Raw genomic sequence first — 21,161 nt, 5'->3', positions numbered from 1 at the left:
AAAAAACATCAATTAGAACACACAAAAAAATGAAAGTCCATAGAACTAAGGAATTCTTAGGCACAGAAACAAGGAAGAGTTCTAGCTAAATGGCACTTGGGAAACAGCAGGAAGTCAATTACTCTAAATGGATTACTAGAACAATAAATAACCTTTATCTAACAGTTATTTCTATTTATATTACATAGCTATAAATGTTGAAATACCACAACCTCAGAAGATTTAAAAAGACAAATAAGTCAAAGAGCCATGAGGAGTGCAGAAACATTATATAAGACATATATGATCAGAAAATGACATGGGCTAGTCATGTAGAGAGAATGAGAATTGGTACACTGAGCTACTAGGTATATCTTCTGTCAAAGATTTACAGTTCATAGAGTTAGAGCTAAAGAGACTTAGGAGATCACTGAGAACAACCCCTCTCCTTTTATAGTTGAGGAAACAGACACAAAACAATTAAGTGATTTGTCTAAGGTTTGACAGAGTTACAATCTAATTATGTTAGAGGCAGTATACCATTTATATAGTGATATACTGAAATAAACAAATTTTATAATCAAGAAAATAATTCCAAAGAGATCAGTGTACTGATCTAAGAACTAAGCTCTTTAAGCTATTTTATATACAAAATGGGTCCTAAAGATGGAAAAGAAATTATGTTTGACAGAGTGCCATATAGTAAATAGTCATTGTTTGTTTTAATTCTCAGGTTATGAGGCAGGTCAACAGTAAATAACAGAGAAAATTTAGTGTTATCCTATTTCCCCATTCTCACTTCTTCAATGATAAATACTTTGATTCCTAATGTCCAGGATATAGCAAATCGTCTATAATACATAATTAAATAACTGTCAAGTGAATGAACAAAATTATCACAAAAGGAAATCTCACATCCATCCACCAAAGCACAAAACTAGTATGTGCAATGTGCCAACTTCTTTACTGACAATTATTAAATTACTGAAAATTATTAAATTTTCCCTTTAAAAGGTAAAGAGAAATCAAGATGGAAGAACAGCGGAAGTCCTTTAGTCATCCCAAATTTGTCATTTCTAATTTGAGTTTTTCATCTTCTCATTGCTTTTTGTCCTATTTTTTTCCTGACAAGCAAAATGGAAAAGGATACAATTCCAAGAATCTCGGTTAAGAACTGGAGCAAGTTCAAAACTGTATGAAAATGAAATGCAAGTCCACAACAGGCCAAGGAATAAAGAAAGCTCTAACATGAATTTTCTTTCTGCTTGTCTGGTATTTGAAAAATTTAACTGACTATGGAACATGTACATATGCTTCTAAATTTGAAGATGCTTAAAAAAAAAACACTTTCCTCCATGCTGATGGAGTTATTTTCCAAGAATACTAATTTAGTTTTATTTCCTCTAAAATGTTATTTGGCAAATAACACTTTAGATACATCCCATTTTTCCTAATTCTAGTTTCTGTCACTTAGAAACTTATTATGAGTCACTTCTCAATAATTGCTGGGATTCTCTGATAGTCACTAAAAAAAAAAAGAAAAAAGGAAAAACCTAAATTCTTTGATAAAAACAAGTATATCAAAAGTAAATGACTTTATAAATTATAACAAAAGTCACTAAAACAACCTTCAACTTCTCTCATGCTTAAAAGATTTGAGTTTGATGAATTAAAAAATGGACTAGGGAATTAATTACTTTTGAGTTCTAACCTGTGTTTATGAACCTCAGAAAAGTATAAGCTACAAAGGCTTTCACAGTAGAATAGCTAACAAAAATTGTAAAACATGTGGCTTTAAGAAATGTCAGTTACTTGTCACAGAAGAAGTTAACTTTTCTGACATCCAAGAAAATTCTTCTAATACATTATTTCACAATTTAAAGACATTTATTAAACACTTAACTATATATAAGACATTTTGTTCAAAAAAAGGTAATTAAATAAATTCCCAAAAGACAAAATTGAAATTTGTATCCATGTTACCTCATCTTTGGCCACTGGAAGTGTTATTTCTCTAGGTTCTGAAAATGGTGCCTCTCGAAAGGGTGGAACAGATCTGACTAAATCTGGTACATAATACGAATGCAACAATGGTGGAGTTACTGATCCTGGTGCTGAATATCTTCTATCATCTAGTAAAGGCACTGTTTGGTTAGCTACAGTTGATTCATGGTGAGGTGAATGAAACCGCTGACGTTTAACATCAAGGGGAACATTTTGTTCATTGCTTAATCTCCTGTAAAAATAATTTTTTTCTGATTAAGATTCACTCTGCTAACATTCACTATCTAAATTAAAAAAGTGACCCAAATGTAACAATTTCAAAGCAACATTAGTTCTAAATGTAGTCAAATCCCAAATGAGATATATACTTAATTTGCAATAGCAAACGATACTATTCCATAGCTAAAGACAATGAGTGTTAATATTGAACATAAAGAAAATGACATAAAACATAGGGAAAAACACAATTACATACATAGGAATATAATGAAACCAGGACTTACAAAAGTTTCTGCCATGATCCCAATCGAAACATACTTTCATAATAAAATTGGTGCAACAAAGTCTGTGTGTATCTATATATGTATATAGTGCATGTGTGTATTCTCAGTCAAAAATCTGAGGGGTTCAAAAAGATCCTTAATCATAAATGCTATTATATATATATATATATATATATATATATATATATATATATATATATGTTTTCTGTTTAAAGTTTATAATGAAATTTTCATTTTTAATTATGTAATTTTTAACATAACAAATTTAATCCTTAGGTTCAAATAATCAAACGTGATTTGAGGAATTTGAGGAATATTAAGAAAAACCAGAAAAATTTAATTTAGAAATAAGGTAAAACTGACATTACTTTAGAAAAAAAAGATTTGTATAACTGCAACTTCAATAGCTATTAATGCTCTTTAAAAACATTTTTTCTAATCTCTCAAGTTACCTGAACCAAATCACTAACTTGTAATGTGATCTTCAACTGTAAAGTCTCAGTTTTTTCATTTGTACTATTTGAAGCGGAAGCAATACTAAATTCTCAAGTGCACCACATTATCATTATCTTCCTTTCAACAACGAAACAAAGTTCTCAAATTCATGAAATTATGATAAACCAAGGAATCAGGACTAAACTTAAATCTCATATAGTAGTAGTTAAGTGGAATATCCAAAATGAAAAAAGCAACATGGTATAGTGGCAAAACATTGGACCAGAAGAGTCTGATTCTAGTTCTAGCTATGTAACTAGTTAATTGTAGACTTTGGTCAAAGCCCAGTTTTAACTGTAAAACAGTGGGGAGGGAAGGCAAAGGGGGAAGAAAAGGGGAGAGAAAGGGTGGAGACTAAAGAAGGTCCAAGACCTTTTCTCTCAAAACACAAATTCTAAATCTCTAAGTCAAGGCAGAGAATCACATATAAAAAGACAGCTATTCTTTCTATATCCTGTCTATTTATCATAAACCGTGGTTTCATCTAATCCTAACACCAAACCTAAGTTTTTCTCTAGTATACCACAGTGCTTCCCCTAATCTAAATCATTATGCCTCCTCTACCCTTACTCAATTAACTTTTCAGATGCCTAAGTCAACAAACCAAAATTGAAATTCCAACTCACTGACATAGAGAATAATTAGAAATACCATTACCGTAATTTTCAGAATAATCATTTAAAAATTTTTTTTAGTTTTTTTGTGCTATTTTATTGCAAGGCAGTCACTTGCCTAAAGTCATATAACTAGGCAGTTATTAAGTGTCTGAGGTCACATTTGAACCCAGGTACTCCTGACTCCAGGGTCTGTGCTGTATCCACTGCGCCACCTAGCTGCCCCCAGAATAATTATTTTTTAAAAGTACTTACTTCCTTCCTCGGAGTACTGGAGAAGTTGATGTTCGTATTGGGCTTCCATTCCCATAAGATAATGATTGTGTTGGGATAGGTGAAAGGTTTCCATTCAAGAGAGTTCTTGGTAGACTATTTAAAAAAAAAAAAGAATGAGTAATGGATGTCAGAGTCATTTAGTATGACCTATAACTGAATAAGAATCTTCTCTACAATAAAACAAACAGATGGTTTTCCAATCTTTGCTAAAGCAAGTTCTCTGAGAGGGAACTCACCTCCTCAAGTAGACTATTCTACTTTAGATAGCAATAATTGTTAGAAGTTTATATCTAGGCTAAATATCTAATAATGTCACACATGATCCTGGAACAAAGTAGAATAAGTCTAATTATTCTTCCCTATTGTAACTTTTCAAATATCAACCATTCCCACCCAAGTCTTTCTTATTCTCCCTCACTTAAGTACAATTCACTTGCAAGTCATGGCATCACCTTCCCCATTAAGAATGAAGGACCATGGGGCGGCTAGGTGGCGTAGTGGATACAGCACCGGTCCTGGAGTCAGGAGTACCTGGGTTCAAATCCGGTCTCAGACACTTAATAATTCCCTAGCTGTGTGGCCTTAAGCAAGCCACTTAACCCGTTTGCCTTACAAAAACCAAAAACCAAAAAAAAAAAAAAAAATGAAGGACCAACAATAACAACCACCATCATCCAGTTACTTCAAAGGAGTATCAAGTGATCTTGGCCCAGACTTCCCTTCTGAATTTCTCTAGTTTATCAATTGTTTTTTTCCTAACATGTGGCTCCCAAAACTGAACACAAGATATGGTCTGACCAAAGCAGAATAAAGCAATTTTTAGCAACCCCACAGATCAAGTGAATTTTGTGCCAAAATTCAAAAAGCCATTATACTCACTCTACATTTTGACAGTGGAACTGGGCATCTATAATCTGCTGGTGAGAAAGAGTTGGGGATAGGTTGAGGGGAAGTTTGAAGAAGTTATTAGGCTGCTGATACTTTGGATGGAAGGGTGGACGACCCAAGTTTGAGGAGTTTGGGAACATGCTCTTGTTCACTCTAAGTGAATATGTATTTTGGCACCTAAATTAACAGAAAAAGAAAATATTACGATCTTCCCTTCTGGCCACTAGTCAATTTTAAAAAACCGTTAGTATGTAATATTCAAGTCTTTACAGTGTTACAGTGTACAAGCACTAGGCAACTTAAAAATGCTCTGTTAGCTAAACTAAATCTTTAGCATCTTCCAAATAGAACTTGCATAGGAAGCGTTGGTTTATCAGTAGGTCTTTATCTTAAGCTACACCAAGATACATTAATAAAAGAGTTAGACCAGGGATGTAAGAGGAGAAAGGGAAAACAGGTAAATAATCACTGTGCTACCATTAGAAGATAAAAACATAAAAGGATATCTCTCTCCTGTATTGACCAAATCCTTACTGAAGGATTTTTAAAAGGACAGAAATGGACAGAAATCATACCTATGAAATAGAATTATGATCTGTTCTATCTTAGTGAACCCACTGTAAGATCAAAAACTCACCAAGTATTAAATTACAGATCTAAGTAAATCTTAAAATCAACCAATAAGCAATTTTAAAATTTCATCATAGTCATCTCAACAAATTATTTGGGAAATTAAATTTTTTGTCATGGAAAATCTAGGATCAGAAAAAAAATCAACTGAAATGCAAACATTTTACCTTTAAAATTACCTTTAAACATTTTACTCAGTCTATTTTATTTATATAGATGTAATCACATTATAATCTTATAGTATTAACAAAAACAGAGGAGGGATTCAGAACAATGTTACCCAAAGATGAGTTGTAAAATGAGAAGCTCCCCTCAATATTTAAATTATACAAACTTTGTCCTTTTTTTCCTTCAATATCATAATACAGAACTATGTATCAGACACAGTAAATTCACAGCATTTTGTAGGATTCTACAATATACTGTAGGAACAATACTATCATGTCCCAGTTACCCAGGCAACTTCCATTGCAGAAATGAAGAATCAGGACCACTAACTCCAAAAGCAAAAAAGTCAATCACCTAGTTTAGCCAAGTGTAGCAGAACTGAGAAGCCTGGCTTCTTACTCTTATAACCTGGATTCAGTACCATCAATTGCGTTGGTTCTTGAGCCCTGGAAATACCATTCTGCTGCAACAAAGAATGGGCAAGTGTAAAATTCCAAGAAACCCTGGCTACAAGTACAACCTGGAACTCACTTTCAAGTCATTGATTTCTGACTCTTGTGTCATATAAACCCGAGTTTAAGGGAAACCCAATCAAATAGGATTTAGCATGATGAATATGCCTTATAGTCAATTCGGTTGTAACATATAAATTCCATACTATCTATAAATGTTATTAGATTTAAATTCAGATAAATAATTTCTTTAAAAATAATTTCTATCAACTAACATACCTTGGTTGTAATTATATATAATATGTAATTATATATAATGTAATTATTGTATGTAATGTAATATAATATGTAACTATATATGCTTTTTTTCTGAATCTGTGTCAGCAATCACAAAATATTCTAAAGTCATCTACAGCAAATCCTACATCATAGGATTTGCAGCTGGAAGGGGCCTCAACATTAGCATCAGGTTTGAGAGAGAGTTGACTTGTTGGCTAATACATTCAATATGCATCTCTCCTATAAAATGATTCTGATTCCAAGACACCAACAACTCTTGCCATGACAGTATGCAGGACTGGACTACATTCCTATAGTCTACCATCCCCCCCATCCTCGAGCTCTTTCTCAGGACCTGATTGGCAAATCATCTTTAATTTTTTCCTTTGAAGTGATTATCTATGCCCCTATGGTTCCATTTAGAATACAGTGATTATACGATTCCTAGGCCAAAGCTCCCTTCCCTGTTCATCTTCCTTGTTCTTGTCCATGTTCAACTTCATCGCTATGGAGTCCCTATCCCACTCTTCTCTATTCTTTCATCGGGGCCTCTGAAAGCCTTCAGATTAGACCTGTGCCTTCCCTTCTCCACAGAAATTACTTTTTTGCATTTTATTTACACTTTGTTCATCCCTCCCTGAACTCCAAAAAAGACAAGCTTCTAAAGGTTAAGTGTCTGGTACAATAAGCACTTAATAAATGCTTATTAAATTGAAATAAATTTAGTACAATTCCCTCAATTGAAAGAGGAGTGAGAGAAGTTGAATCTAGGTCATTTGAATTCTAAATTCAGGGGTCTTTCCTCTGTACATAGTACCTGAGCCAAATTTCAACTTACCTCTCAGTCCAGTCCAGGAGTTCAAAGCTAAGAAGGGTTCAAGAGATATTCCATTACTGAGGTAACATTAAGAAAATGAATTACCCAGTCAATGGGCAATCAAGTACAAAAAAAAAAAATCCAAGAAGGCTGGCTGATTCCACTATTCTATTATAATGAAGGTATATTATTAGTACAGCCCATTCCAAGTTCCCAGAAAATCCCCTAAGGTAGCAGTTTCTCCAAAGGAGAGAAGAAGCTCCCTGCTCTTCTATCAAGCCAAAAGCCTGACAGAGCTTTGGGAAACAGATCCAGGATATGGATCAATTGTATTCAAAATGTCAACTAATAAAATGAGAAAGAGCATCCTTGGGTAATTAAAGATCTTAAAACAAAAATTATCAATTCCAACTCTTCTTTATTTTTAGGTTTTTGCAAGGCAATGGGGTTAAGTGGCTTGCCCAAGGCCACACAGCTAGTGTCTTGAGATCACATTTGAACTCAGGTGCACCTGACTCCAGGGTCGGTGCTCTATCCACTGCGCCACCTAGCTGCCCCTCAATTCCTCTTTAAAAAAAAAATTGGAACAGTTAGGCGGTCGGGCCCTGGAGTCAAGAGTACTTGAGTTCAAATACAGCCTCAGACACTAGCTGTGTGACCTCGGGCAAGTCACTTAATCCATTACCCTAAATAAAGTTTTAAAAATATATTTAGGAGGGGCAGTGGATAGAGCACCGACCCTGGAGGCAGGAGGACCTGAGTTCAAATCCGACTTCAGACATTTAATAATTACCTAGCTTCGTGGCCTTGGGCAAGCCAATTAACCCCATTGACTTGCAAAAACCATATACAGATATATATATACATATATGCATATATATGTATATATATACATATATACACACACACATTTAGGAAAAATGATTGGCTTGGGGGAAAAGTAAAATGACAAGTGAAAATCCTTAACTTAAAATCATAACAAGAATGTGTTTTCCTTTTGTCTTAGACACAACGTTGAACAAGGGGGTACCACGCCGAATTTTAGGTTCCGATTTCCTCTACTCCGCTAAGTAACGACCCCTGTGAGCACTCGGAGACTCCCAGCGCCGGGGAGGTGAGGGGCAAGCACAAGCCTCACCCTTTCGGCCGAGGGGCCCAAAGAGCACTGGAGCCTCCCCACGGGGCCGGGGCCAGTTCCCCCCCGGACACCGAAGGCCTCCCCCGGGGTCCCGGGCTGGGCTCCCCTTCTAGAGCCGCCGGGGGTGGGGGGCGAGGAGGCGGCCCAGAGGGCTGGGGGGAGGGGCGCCCGGCGGCCCCGCCCGGACACTCACAGCGGTCTTCGGGGAAGTGAACGGTCACCGGCACCGGCACCGGCACCGGCCGCCCCGGGGCCCTCCGAGGCCGGAGCAGCGGCGAGGGCGGCGGCTCCGGCTGAGGCAGAGCGCGGGGCGCCGGCTCCGCCCGGGGCAGCTGGGCCACGGCTCCCCGTTTCGCGGTTCGCTCGCTCCGCCGGGAAGGGCCGCGCTTCGGAGACCTCCAACTCGGAGCGAGGGTCGCGGGGTCGGAGGTGGGAATGGAGAAAGCGGGACGCACGCAGGAGGAGGGGGCGCGGGGCGGGGCGGCGGCCGAGGGTGAGCAGAGCTCGGAGCGGCCGGGGCCTGGACCGGGACCGGGACCGGGACGGGCGGGATCAGCCACAGCCGGAAGCCGGGAGCGACCCGGAAGGGAACAGCCGGAAAGAGGGGAACATCCGGGAAAGAGTGGGAAGGCCGACGCCCCGTCGCTGCGCGGCAGCCGGGCTCGACGACGGACTGCGCATGCGAAGGAGAAGCACCCGCAGCCGGTCGGCGGGGGGCAGCTCCGGGCTTCTGGTGCCTTCTGAGGCTGCGCGGGTAGCCAGACCAGGATGGGGGCGGGAAAGGGGGCGGGGGGGAGGGGAGGGGATTTAGGGTGGGCTTGGGCTTTTCTGGCCCCCCTGAGATGGAATGTTTTTGCACCCAGCCCTGCTTTTCTGTAGCTTCGCGTGCTGAGGCTCACGGGAAAGACCTACAAAGGCTCCGCCCTCCCCGTCTCCATGGATCCCGTGGCCCCGCCCCTGAGCCGGACGGCACTGACGCGTCTTTGTGGCCTGCGCCTGCGCAGGAGGGTCGCCGCCCCGTCCCGCCCCGCCCCTCCGCCCCCGACAGCTGCCCTTCTCTCTTGCCTCCATGCGGCTCCCCATCAAGCTCCCCATGCCGGCATCCACACAGGTGACCCCTGAGAGAGCCGGGCTGCACAGGCCTGGCATCCGGTGCCAGCGCCGCGGCGGAGCCCCTTTAGGGATTGTTGTCTCCTTTACTTCCACCTGAGCCAACTCACCTGTGGCTCTAAAAAGCCCTCACGTGCACACTTAAACCTTTGGGTAGCGGGGCTAAGCAGGTTGAGGGTAAGGAGGGGCGAGGGGGTCTCAAGCCATGGGGGACTTGGGGAGGGGAGCGTCTACCCCAAGCTTGTGGAGTGAGTGCATAAGAGCAATGTGTTCCAGCGGCCATGAGCTAAAGCAGGTGTTGTAGTCCTCAGAGCTTGGCCAGACATTGGGGGTGACAAGGCTGAGCCATCACCGGTTGTGGTCACTAAGTTGTGACGACTTTGGAAGAGTGAGCCCCACAATTCTGTGCAACTCAGCCTCGCTGAAATCCCATTTACGCAGGAATCAAAAGATATCGGCCATACCATTTCACAATTCTGATGGACTCCCGGGTTTGTTCAACTGTCAAATGTACAATTGCAAAAAGACTTGTTAGGGAGGATTCAAACAAGGCAAGCACTCAAAAAGGGGTCAGGAAAAAGAATACTGGGACGCCCTGAAGGTCCAGTATGGAAGATACTGGCACAGTTCTGCCCAACATGGCGTGCCCTCATCAGAGAGAGAGCTATGCTCTATAAACAAGGCAGAATTGAAGCAACTCAAAGGAAAGATGACATACATAAGTTTAGAGGATGTTCACATGGACTAGTTTTGCCAGGCCTGTCATAGAACCTTCCAAGCTCACATAGGTCTGATCAGTGACAGTCCAATATTCATCTCTAACGCAATGGTGTCATTTTGATCTTCAGTAATGTTTATCCTTCATCCTTGAAGAAGACCGTGTCATCAGGGAGGTGATACCATGACAAATCTATAGACTGAATTCGAGTGAGGGTATGCTGTGCTAAGTCACTAGCCTCACTTTCTCCTCCAAAGCCATTTGGGTCTAGTGGCCAGATATGAATCAGGACAACTCAAGATGGCCCTGAATGCCAGACAATCAGGGTAAAGTGACTTGCCTAAAGTCACACAGATAGATAGAGCCTGAGGTAGGATTCGAACTCCTGTCCTCCTGACTCCAAGGGAATGTTCTATCCACTTCACCATCTAGCTACCCAGTTTTCAATAACAAAGGACAAGATCCAGGGATTGCAAGACTATCTACTTCTCCCTCCATTTAAAAAAAAAATAAACCTTTGTTAAACATGTGTGTCAGTCAGTGATGGGGATACAAAGTGAAAGGGCAAAATACAATCTCTGGCCTCAGGAAGCTTTACAATCTTAATCCAGAGTTGCTACAAGTTGACATGAACAAAAGGTAGCTCCAGACAGTCTTAAGATTTTAAAGTTCAACTTATAAAAGGTCTTCCTTGATTCCCACCCCCCATTCCACCTGTACATCATGACATCTCTCACACACACAACTTAACTTGTTTTGACTTTGCATACTTTTTGGTTTTTATCTTTAGGCTTTCAGATTGTTTCCCAAATATCACATAAGCCCTTTAAGGAGTAGGCCTTACTCTTTGTCTTTATATTGTAAATAACATCATAGTGCCTAACTCATATATGTTTTTAATGAATACTTATAGATAGATTCTGGCAATGAGCATTTAAGAGTCTATTGTGTGCTAAGTAAGCACAGTGCTGGGTATGGGGGATTCAAAAAAAGGCAAAAAATACCCCCAAAAAATTTAGTCCCTGCTATCAGGGTGACATCTCTAAAAGAAGAGAGACAACTATGTATAAACAAGATATGTTCGGGGTAAATTAGAATCTCAGAGGGGAAAATACTAGGATTGAGTACTGGAAAAAGGATTTTTATGTGTAATTTTGGAAGTGATGAAAAGCAAATGGAGTTTATTGAATGTATGGGGGTGCACCTGACATAGTCAACCCTGCATTTTAGGAAGATGACATTAGCAGCCCAATAGAGAATGAACTGGAGTGAGGAGAGACACCTATGTGACAGGAAGACTAGAAGGCTAACACAATAATTCATTTGTGAGGTGATGAGGACTACAAGGCTTGTGGTAGTGTCAGAGTGTGTGGGATAAAAGTCCACTTAAAAAAATATAGAGACTCTTCTGAGCAAAAAGAAAGAAAGTTTATTTTGGCTTTTCTTGAGAAAAGGGTACACACCAAGGATCACAAAGGTTGTGAAGATCAAGGAGCTGCCCCAAATTGACAGTCAAGCAAGATTATATGGCCTAACACTATCCCCTCCTCCTTCCTATCGTCCCTCTCTGTCAACTCATTCTAGTCTTCAGAGTTACATTCTACTTTTAAAAATCTATCCCAGCAACAAAGAAAAGAATGAAAGGTTTTCATAAAATATTACCTCACCATCCAGATGGTGAGAATAACCTTCAGGATTATAACTATCTTATTGAATTAACAGTCTACTTATCAAATAAGAGGAGTCTTATGAGCTTCATTGAAATGCAATGTTTTTTCTCATGGGAAGTCTACTGTTAAGATAGTATTATCAGGGGCGGCTAGGTGGCACAGTGGATAAAGCACGGGCCCTGGAGTCAGGAGTACCTGAGTTCAAATCCGATCTCAGACACTTAATAATTACCTATTTGTGTGGCCTTGGGCAAACCACTTAACCCCATTTGCCTTGCAAAAACCTAAAAAAAAAAAAAGATAGTATTATCATCAAATAAGTGGCTGAGAATGAAGGTTTCAATGGAAATAGTCCATTATTCCCCTCCCCCAACAGAATTGGGAGGGTGCCTGACTTGGAATGCAAGGTCTCTCTCCCTCTTTTCTTCTAAGAATAGTCTAAAAGTAATAGTCTGTTTTTGTTTTAATGATTTTTAACCCTGAGAGGACTCTTGAGGGAATATCCCACTCAATCCCTCTTTTTTTCTAAATATATATACATATATACATACATATATATGTATATATATATACAGATATATATATCTGTATATATATATACATATATATATATATATATATATTTGGCATCTGAAGTCCTCTCACACTATCTTTGATACCCTCTCAGGTTCTATTCTCTCTCTTCCTGAACACTTGGGACCCATCTTCTTGGAACCCTGACCAAACAACCCATACACACATGGACACCACAATAGAGGACGATGAACTTGTCTGGTTTCTTTCTCTTTTCCCGTGGAGACATTCAATATCTTTCTGTATTTGCAGAGTCCATTCCAATCCCCAATTCAGATGACTTGTTGAGATCTCTTCTAGTAAAGGAACTTCTTAACACAACATCTTATTAGACAGATTCATATTTTCATCATTAGACCATAAAATTCTAAAGCTATTAAAATTCACTTTTTTGCCTTACTGTCACATTGATATACATATTTTACTTTAACAACAATACAACTTCCATAATTTTTCACTTCACAAATGAATATGTTGAAAATTATCGAGTTAACTTGAGCTTATAACATTTAGATGACCATCTTTGTAAGAGTGTCCAGCAAGTGACATACAATTAGCCTTAATCTCTTGCTTGTCATTTAAAAACTCAAGTATCCTTAACTAAAATAAATTCTTCTTTCTTCCCAAAATGTTTCTTAACTAAACTATAGTGAGATATATACTCAACTGACTTACATTCCCTTCTCAAAATAGAGCTTGAAACTGCTACTGCACAGAAGTGTATCTTGAGATTATATAACTTTATTCTTTATGTCCCTGTCATCAGAATACATTAAATAAAGTGACTTTCTAAACATTCAAAAAACAATCAAGTTCCCCCAGCATCTGGAGTATTCCTTGACATACAAATAAAACAACTTCTTCACAAATATGTTTCACAATTCAACTAGAAGGTCTATCCTTCTGATGGTACTAATTTCTAATCTGCAGACCCACATCCCTTTGTCTGAAATATCTGTTTTATTTCTGGACAAAGATGGTATATTAGAGGCTTCTTGGCTAGCCTGCTGTATTACAATAAATAAATACCTCCTTTGGCTAGGAGATTATTCTAAGAATTTTCATGAAACAATTAGCCAGAGATTGTCACAGAAAAAAAAAAATCACAAATTATTGTCATTATTTTCTTTCCCATGTTGCTCAGGTGCTTTTACTTCAAAGCAAACAACCACAAATTTGAGACTATAAATACATATATTATATATATATATATATATATATATATACATATAACCACAAAAATTCCAGTTTTATAGATATCTATATATATGAAATCAACTTCTTATACAAACAATTCTCTATAATAAACCTGTTTAATTATTAGCCATGTTTGAAATACAAATTATTACTTTTCAGAATTCATTCAACTTATTAGAATATCTTAAGGGTCTCTAAATTTAAAAAAACAGTAATAAGTGTAACACATTAAGAACTAGATCTCACAAAACAATCTTTCCATTATTACATTTATACCTGGACCTACAGTTCTAGAGTAAGGTCCAACACATCATTTAAAAATTTCAGGGAACCCAGAGGGTCATGACCTTTGAAAATTTCCCTCATCCCCATAAAGCAATCAATCATTAATTTCAGATTTGACCACATTACAGTAAAATAGTTTATATTTCCAAAGGTAGATCACATGTTTGATAACACTTCAACATTTTATTCATTGATAAGTCATCTAATTAGGGTTCAATAATTTTAAATTTGCTAATCATTTTCCAAAGCCCCTCACATTTATACAACAATTTTGGAAAGGGTATCTTGCAGTTAAGATATTCCTTCCAATGTCTTATTCATTATCCTTCTGAATCTACATTTAACGTGAGGGAAGAAATCTGCAATTTTACTTCTTTAAAATTTAAACATTAAATTCTTAACCTACACGAAACAAAGTTTTCATGCTGACATCTCATTCTCTTAAAGCAAAACAAAACAACAGGGTCTCTTAAAGTTAACCTTATAATTATCTTTTATACACAAACCTCTTCTAATTTGTGCTTTATAAGCTTATTTATCTCTTCTTCCAAATATACTTCTATTTTCAAAAACAAAGAAAATATGATTTTCCATGAATTTAGTCTTATAAATATGATAATTTCAAAAGCCCAATGTATACTTTTTACCCATGCCAGTGTTATATTTACATATATAATTTCTTCTTAAATAACAGATAATAAATAAGCTACATAGATCTTGCACATAGGTATTCCCTTTTATAAACATGAGGTGGGGAAAAAAAAACAGCCTTTCACAAATACTCTGGGCCAAAAAGATCTTGAGAGATATAAGCAGTTGGCAAGGTATTCTCTAGTTTTCTCATAACAAATCTTTACAAATGTGATAGGTTAAACCTCAATTCATTCATTATTCATTATTGTAACACAATTTTAAATTCTCAAAAAAAAAGTTGTTTAAATCTGTTCTTATACAAAGTTTACTAATTATTCAGTACATATTTCAATTTCAGGTATATCCATTTACTCCCTAGAATTTTGCAACACAGAAAAATTCTTAAGACCAGTTGTTGCTAAAAATTCCTTTTTATAATTACAAGATTTTCTTTATACTCTTAAATTCCAAAAGTCATATTCAAAATAACCTTAAATCATTTTCTTTTAAAGCCTAAAAAACTTTGAAAATTCTTTTTATCTTTATCAGTGTGATTCTAACTTGTCAATGCTCTTATAACTTAAATCCTTTCTTATTTTTTTTTTAGTTTTTTTTTTTTTTACAAGGCAAATGGGCTTAAGTGGCTTGCCCAAGGCCACCCAGCTAGGTAATTATTAAGTGTCTGAGGCCAAATTTGAACTCAGGTACTCTTGACTCCAGGGCCGGTGCTCTATCCATTGTACCACCTAGCCACCCCCCCAACATTTCTTAATAGAACATTTTATGTTCTGGGAATTGGAGATTCCCCTCAATTTGATATATTAAAGTAATATGTACTAATTCTTTACTATTCATCATTATTCACTCACCCCAGATTTTTTCCAGATACATGAACTATACCCCAAGCATATTTTGAATCGGTGTTTCCCAATTCCCCTTGTTTAGTAATTCTAAAGCTTGATTAAAAGCACATAACTTACAGTCTATCCTGACAATAGTTTTGGTAGACTCACAACCTACACCATGGCATTCTGTCCCTATCTATTACAGCATTTCCATTAATTCTTTTTTCCTCGTATGATTCTGGAGCCGTAAAACATTAAAATTAAAAAAAAAACCTTTTTTTTAACGCAAACCCCTTAATGTGGTTTACATATGTATCTTCAAATTACTTTGTACAAAAGATCAGCACATATAATCAATAATAAAATAATTAAAAAATTAACATTTACCTAGCAATTTCTTTCATATAATACTTTTCATCTTATTGGGTTTATTGCTTTCCCCAATCAATTCACTGCCAGATATTGCAAAAAGTGGCATTTTAATGCAATTTTCAGATTACCCTAACCTCATTTAAACATATATCTCCATTTGAACTTTTAGCTTTTTATGCTACCCTTTTTTTCTCATTGATTTTTAAATCACCCACCAAGGCTCCCAAAATCCCCAAATCAATTCTTTTACTTATACGATATCAAACCTGCTCAAATCTTCTATCTACATGCTTTAACCAATTTCCATACTTAACAAATGGTTCAAAAAAAACCCCAATTGTCTTTATGCTTTGATTTTCTTCCCAGTACTTTCAGAACCTTTTACTCAACTATACAACTTACATTTTCCCTTTATATTCTGTTCCACTATTCTTTTTCATTAACTTTTTTACTATAGTTAATACTGTTCTGAACTAGCTATATAAACCACAGATATGATTCCACTTTCCATAATACATTTTCCATTCAAAGGATTTAATATTTAACACTTTTGATTTTAACTAGTAAAACTTTTGAGAAGGCAAAGAGCTGCTCAAAAAAAATCTCACAGCCTGATTGAAATATCACCTGCTGCCTTCTTCAGATAAAATAAACCACATAACTTTTCTCATAAGAAGGCAGGTCCAAAATCTTCTTGGGTGCTCTTCTGTTCTTAGGTCCCTACTTATTCCATTTCCCTCTGTAATAACTAGCATTACCAGAATCTATACTAATAAACTCCTGAAACTATAATATTACCATATCATTCTAGTAAAAGATTAACTTTTTAGTTTCCCTTTTCTGGCATTTCTGTGTAACCAAAGTATATCTTTAGAATTAACCTGACGCTCTTGACTTTCTGGAATTTACTTTCCCAAAACTTTCTTAAATTAATTATTTAACATATTGGTAATTTTCATTGTCTCTTTAACTTCAAAATAGGGTCCCTTTAACATTTATTTTACTAAGTCTTCATGAAACCATTCTCTCTATTATTAATTAGTCCTTTTTCTTAATAAATTCCCTCTTTGTTCCTGTTTCCCTCCCAAGGTTGAGATATAACCAATAACAACAACAACAACAAAACAGGCCAGAGAAAAGAAGCAGGGTAAGGGAGGAGGGAAAGGAGGAAAAAACATTCTGGCAACATAGCGAAAAAGCAAGGAAGATAAAAAGTCAAGAGCATTTTATCATTTTCTGCACTTTTTCCTTTTTTCTTTGGATTTTTTCCCCATTATTAAGTCTAGACCTTAGAGCTCTCAGCTGGCACTTCTGGACCCTTCTGCCTTGTCCCTACAGTTTCTAACCACTTGTATTTCTTTGGAATCTCTCCCTGAAAATTGTATTAATTGCCTGGGAGAATTTCTACCCCTACCCTTTTTTTTTTTTGCACTTATCAGATCAATCTACAGATTTCATCTGATGTGGGAGTTACAAGGCTCAGTCACCCAGAGTCACACCTGGGCTGTATACACAAACTTACGGACCACCATCTCTGGGTCTTCTCCTGTGGGGTCTATCTCCTTGTAGTGCTGCCTCCAGAGATCCTCTGGCTTGCAGTTTTGCTCAAGCTAAGTCTCTCTTCAGGATTCTTCCCTAGCTCCTCAAGGGATCTGCCTGAGCACTAAATCACAAGCAGCTGACAATTTCCAGCATGGCGCCTGCTTGTGTGTGTCCAAGAGAGTCTTAAGGAGGGGGTTAATTCCTGATCAGGGAACCAAACTATGTGGTATAAAAATCCACTTAAAAAATAGAAACTCCTCTGAACAAAAAAAGGAAAGTTTATTTTGGCTTTTCTTGAAAAAAGGGCACACTCCAAGACTCTCAAAGGTAGTAAAGATCATGTAGCTGTCCTGAATTGGCACTCAAGCAAGATTATATGGCCTAACACTATCCCCTCCTCCTTCCTATCGTCGCTCTCTGGCGGCTCATTCGTTAGTCTTCAGAATTACATTCTACTTGCGAAAATCTACCCCAGCAACAAAGGATGAAAAGTTTTCATAAAATATTGCCTCACCATCCAGATGGTGAGAATAACCTTTAGGATAATAATTATCTTATCAAAGTAACAGTCTACTTATCATCAAGCAAGAGGAGTCTTATAAACTTCATTTGAATGCAAGGTTTTTCTCATGGGAACAGTTTACTGTTCTCTCAGTTAAGATAGTTTTATCATCAAATAGGTGACTAACTAAAAATGCAAGGCTCTTTGGAAATAGTCCATTATTTCCCCCCACCACCACCACCACCAATTGGGAGGATACCTGGCTTGGAATACAAGGTCTCTCTCCCTCTTTCTTCTAAGAATAGTCTAAGAGTAATAGTCTGGTTTTTTTTAATGATTTTTAACCCTAAGAGGACTTCACTAGGAATATTAACTCTTAAGAGGGAATATCCCACTCAAGAGGATTCTAGGGAATAAATTCAAGAGATGTTTATGCAGGTAGATTCTATAACACTAGTAAAAAATGGAGTATAGTGTATGAAAGTAAGGAGTCAAAAGATGACACCTAGTTTGCAAGCCTGAGTGACTGGAAAAATGGTAATTTTCTTGACAGTAACAGGACCTCTGAAAGAAGGATAATGTACAGGAAAGATGAGTTTGACTGCACATGTATAACCTATATCAAATTGCTTACCTTCTCAATAAGGAGGAAAGGGAGAGAATTTGGAACTCAAAATTTAAAAAACAAACATTAATTATTTTTATATAACTGGAAAAAATAAAATGCAAATAAAACAAGTAGGATAAGAAAAATAGGATGAATTGAATTGTGGACATGCTGTATTTAAGATATCTACAGGACATTCATTTTGAGATGAACAGTTGGAGTTGTAATTCTGGTGGTCAGAAGACAAATTAGGAGTAGATAAATGGATCTGAAGATCATCTCTATAGAAGTGATAGTTGAATCCATGGAAGTAAATAAGATGACCAAGTTGAAGTAATCTAGAAAGAGAAGAGAGTCCAGGTTAAAACCTTAGAGGGATCCCATAGTTATCAAGCATGCCATGTATGTAGATCAAGCAAAAGAAACTGAAAAGGACAGATAATATAAGTGAACAAGGAGAGAACTTTATCACAGAAAACCTAAAGAGAAAAGAATATAAAGGAGAAGAATATAATTGACAATATCAGAGACTGCAGAGAAGTCAAGGATATGGAGAAAAGCCCATTAGATTTGGCAATTATAGAATCACTGGAAGTTTTGAAGAGAACATGGTTTATTGCTTGGGGGGGGGGGTTGGCGGGGGGTGGGGAAGAGGTGGTATGACCTACTCCTCTGCTTAGGATGAGACTTTGGCTCTAAGTGCTTGCAAGGCTCACCCTCCCCTCTGTGGAAGTAGTTTCCTTTAGGACTGGGTAATGGTGGATATTTGAGTCATCTTGCCAGTTAAGATCCCATATTGTTCCTGACTCTTATGATGTCCAGAGAAAGCATTGTAAACTCTGCTCTAGGAAGCTGTTAAAATAAATCAAAATTCTCCTTTAACTCGATGCACTCTCACTTGGGCTGCAATTTTAAATCTCTCTTCCAGGACCATTCTCATTTATCCCCTCCTCTACCACTACGTTTGAGCAACAGCTTAGGTCATTTGCTAGTTTGATTGCTTGACAGCTTTATCATGTTTTCCAGTTTATGAAACAAAATAAACTTTAAAACATACAAAAGTAAAAATCTAGAAGCACCTTGTCAAAAGTTAGTGTACTCACCCCCTTGGGAAGTTAGGGGAGAAGGGAAGGAAAGAATATCAGATTTTAGCACTGTACAGATCCCATCCTAAATATAAGCTGTGCCACTAACTCCTACCACAGCACCCTGACATCAGGAGTCCTAACTGCTGGCAAATTCTTTTCCATTCCTCATGGCAACCACGTTCCCCCATTTCCACCTCCTCAACTCCCTCCACTTCCTCAGCTTTTGATTCCCTAAGACCTGAAAATAAAAGAAACCAGCTTCAGAGTCAGCAGATTCCTGTCTCTTGAATCATTATTCCCAGAAGAATGCTCAAAAAGACCTTTCCTTATAAAGTAATAATTTTATATTTCAGAAGTTAAGGTTTTTACATTTGGTTTTCATATTTGTTTTTTTTATATTCTGTCTGCCTTGCTTTCTGTCCTATTGCCTTTTCTTGAACTGAAAGAAGCCTCAGATCAGTGAAGAATAAAATAGAATATTTGCTAACCAGATGGTTACTTCTAATCTTCTCCAGGAAAATGAAAAGTAGATCTTGAAACTAGCAAGGACACCCACAAAGTAGCAGTTTGTTGAAAGAAATTCAAACACCAATCAAGCAAACTATCTTGTGAAATGATGTTAGGTTATGCCTTCAAGTTTCCCCAAAATAGAAATATAATTTCACATAAATTAATGAGAAATGTTCTAAGTTCCAATCAGAAAAAAATTTTATTCTCTATTTTAACAAAAACAATATTCTAATTGAACACAAGGCAACAAAAAAAGAATTGCATTTCCTTTTACTTTAATTTCCAATAAAATTTAATATTCCTTTGAAAATACATTTCATTTACTAAAGATTCATTGAAGTCAATATCTGTGAATTTCATGTTTCATATTTTCCTGAGAATTTTCAAAGTATCAAGGAAGCAACAAGCATTTATTGTTGCCTTTGTGACAAGCTTTGTACTAGGGATACAAAGACAAGCAAAACAATCCCTGCCCTCAATGAGAATACCTTGTAATTGGGCAAATAACATGCAAGGGGGATCTGAAAGGACTTTCTGCAGAAGATAGCTCTTGAGCTAAGTCTTGAAAGAAACCAGCAATTTTGAGTTGGAGGTGAGGACAAAATTCCTGACTTGGGGACATTGATAATGCAATGATAAGAAGACAAAGATACAAACCAAACAGGCCAATTTGAATTTCTACAGACTCCACAGAAGATAATATTGCAAAAAAAAATTCCATGGAATTCTTGGGATAGATAAATTGTTGTTGTACTATCACCACACAGAGATTCCAGAGGTTAAAACCTAGGTTTTTATTTTTAAGTGTATGTTCAGAACTCAGAAAAATAATGCTGAATCCTAATTAGGGTTCTAAAAAAGTATGTGTGTGTATATATATATATATATATATATATATATATATATATATATATATAGTTTTCAATATGTCAGAGGGAAGAAATAATTTTTGTGCATTCACCTTTGTCAAAGAGAAGGCAATTACACACATATCCTCCAAGGCCATAAATTTTAAAACATTTTTTATTATTCAGTTGTTCCCAGTTCTTATTGACCTCACTTGGGGTTTTCATGTCAAAGATACCAGAGTGGTTGCCATTTCATTTTACAGATGAAGAAACTGAAACAAACAGGACTGAGTGACTTGCTCATGATCATTCTACTAGTGTCTGAGACTAGGTTTGAACTCATGAAGTCTTTCTGACTCCAGACTTGGCACTCAATAATCTACCTTTCCCAAAACAGACTTAATTTAACTCCCCAGAT

At 37.1% G+C, this 21,161-nt stretch overlaps 2 protein-coding genes across 4 annotated transcripts in view; both read right to left on the bottom strand.

The window, feature by feature from the left end:
- The window catches only part of TENT2 (terminal nucleotidyltransferase 2), a 78,676-nt gene extending 72,659 nt beyond the window's left edge, over positions 1 to 6,017 (bottom strand). For all 3 annotated transcript variants that reach the window (XR_012472046.1, XM_074204283.1, XM_074204284.1), the window contains exons 1-4: positions 5,912 to 6,017; positions 4,751 to 4,936; positions 3,851 to 3,964; positions 1,963 to 2,215 (exon numbers count right to left, since the gene is read on the bottom strand). Coding sequence is in view for 2 of the 3 variants with exons in the window: in XM_074204283.1 (XP_074060384.1) it covers positions 1,963 to 2,215; positions 3,851 to 3,964; positions 4,751 to 4,899 (516 nt within the window). In the remaining variant the exon portion in view is untranslated. The remainder of the gene's footprint in view (positions 1 to 1,962; positions 2,216 to 3,850; positions 3,965 to 4,750; positions 4,937 to 5,911) is intronic.
- A 302-nt stretch (positions 6,018 to 6,319) lies between these two features.
- Positions 6,320 to 21,161, bottom strand: part of LOC141499006 (uncharacterized) — a 67,665-nt gene continuing 52,823 nt past the window's right edge. Inside the window, exons 3-7 of the mRNA XM_074201986.1 lie at positions 19,498 to 19,623; positions 9,588 to 9,774; positions 9,309 to 9,471; positions 8,437 to 9,151; positions 6,320 to 7,153 (exon numbers count right to left, since the gene is read on the bottom strand). Coding sequence (XP_074058087.1) covers positions 7,056 to 7,153; positions 8,437 to 9,151; positions 9,309 to 9,471; positions 9,588 to 9,774; positions 19,498 to 19,623 — 1,289 coding nt within the window. The 3' untranslated portion in view covers positions 6,320 to 7,055. The remainder of the gene's footprint in view (positions 7,154 to 8,436; positions 9,152 to 9,308; positions 9,472 to 9,587; positions 9,775 to 19,497; positions 19,624 to 21,161) is intronic.

This window comes from Macrotis lagotis, chromosome X (genome assembly GCF_037893015.1).
Source record: "Macrotis lagotis isolate mMagLag1 chromosome X, bilby.v1.9.chrom.fasta, whole genome shotgun sequence".
Lineage (NCBI taxonomy): Eukaryota > Metazoa > Chordata > Mammalia > Peramelemorphia > Peramelidae > Macrotis > Macrotis lagotis.
This window is presented reverse-complemented; position numbering and strand designations above follow the sequence as displayed.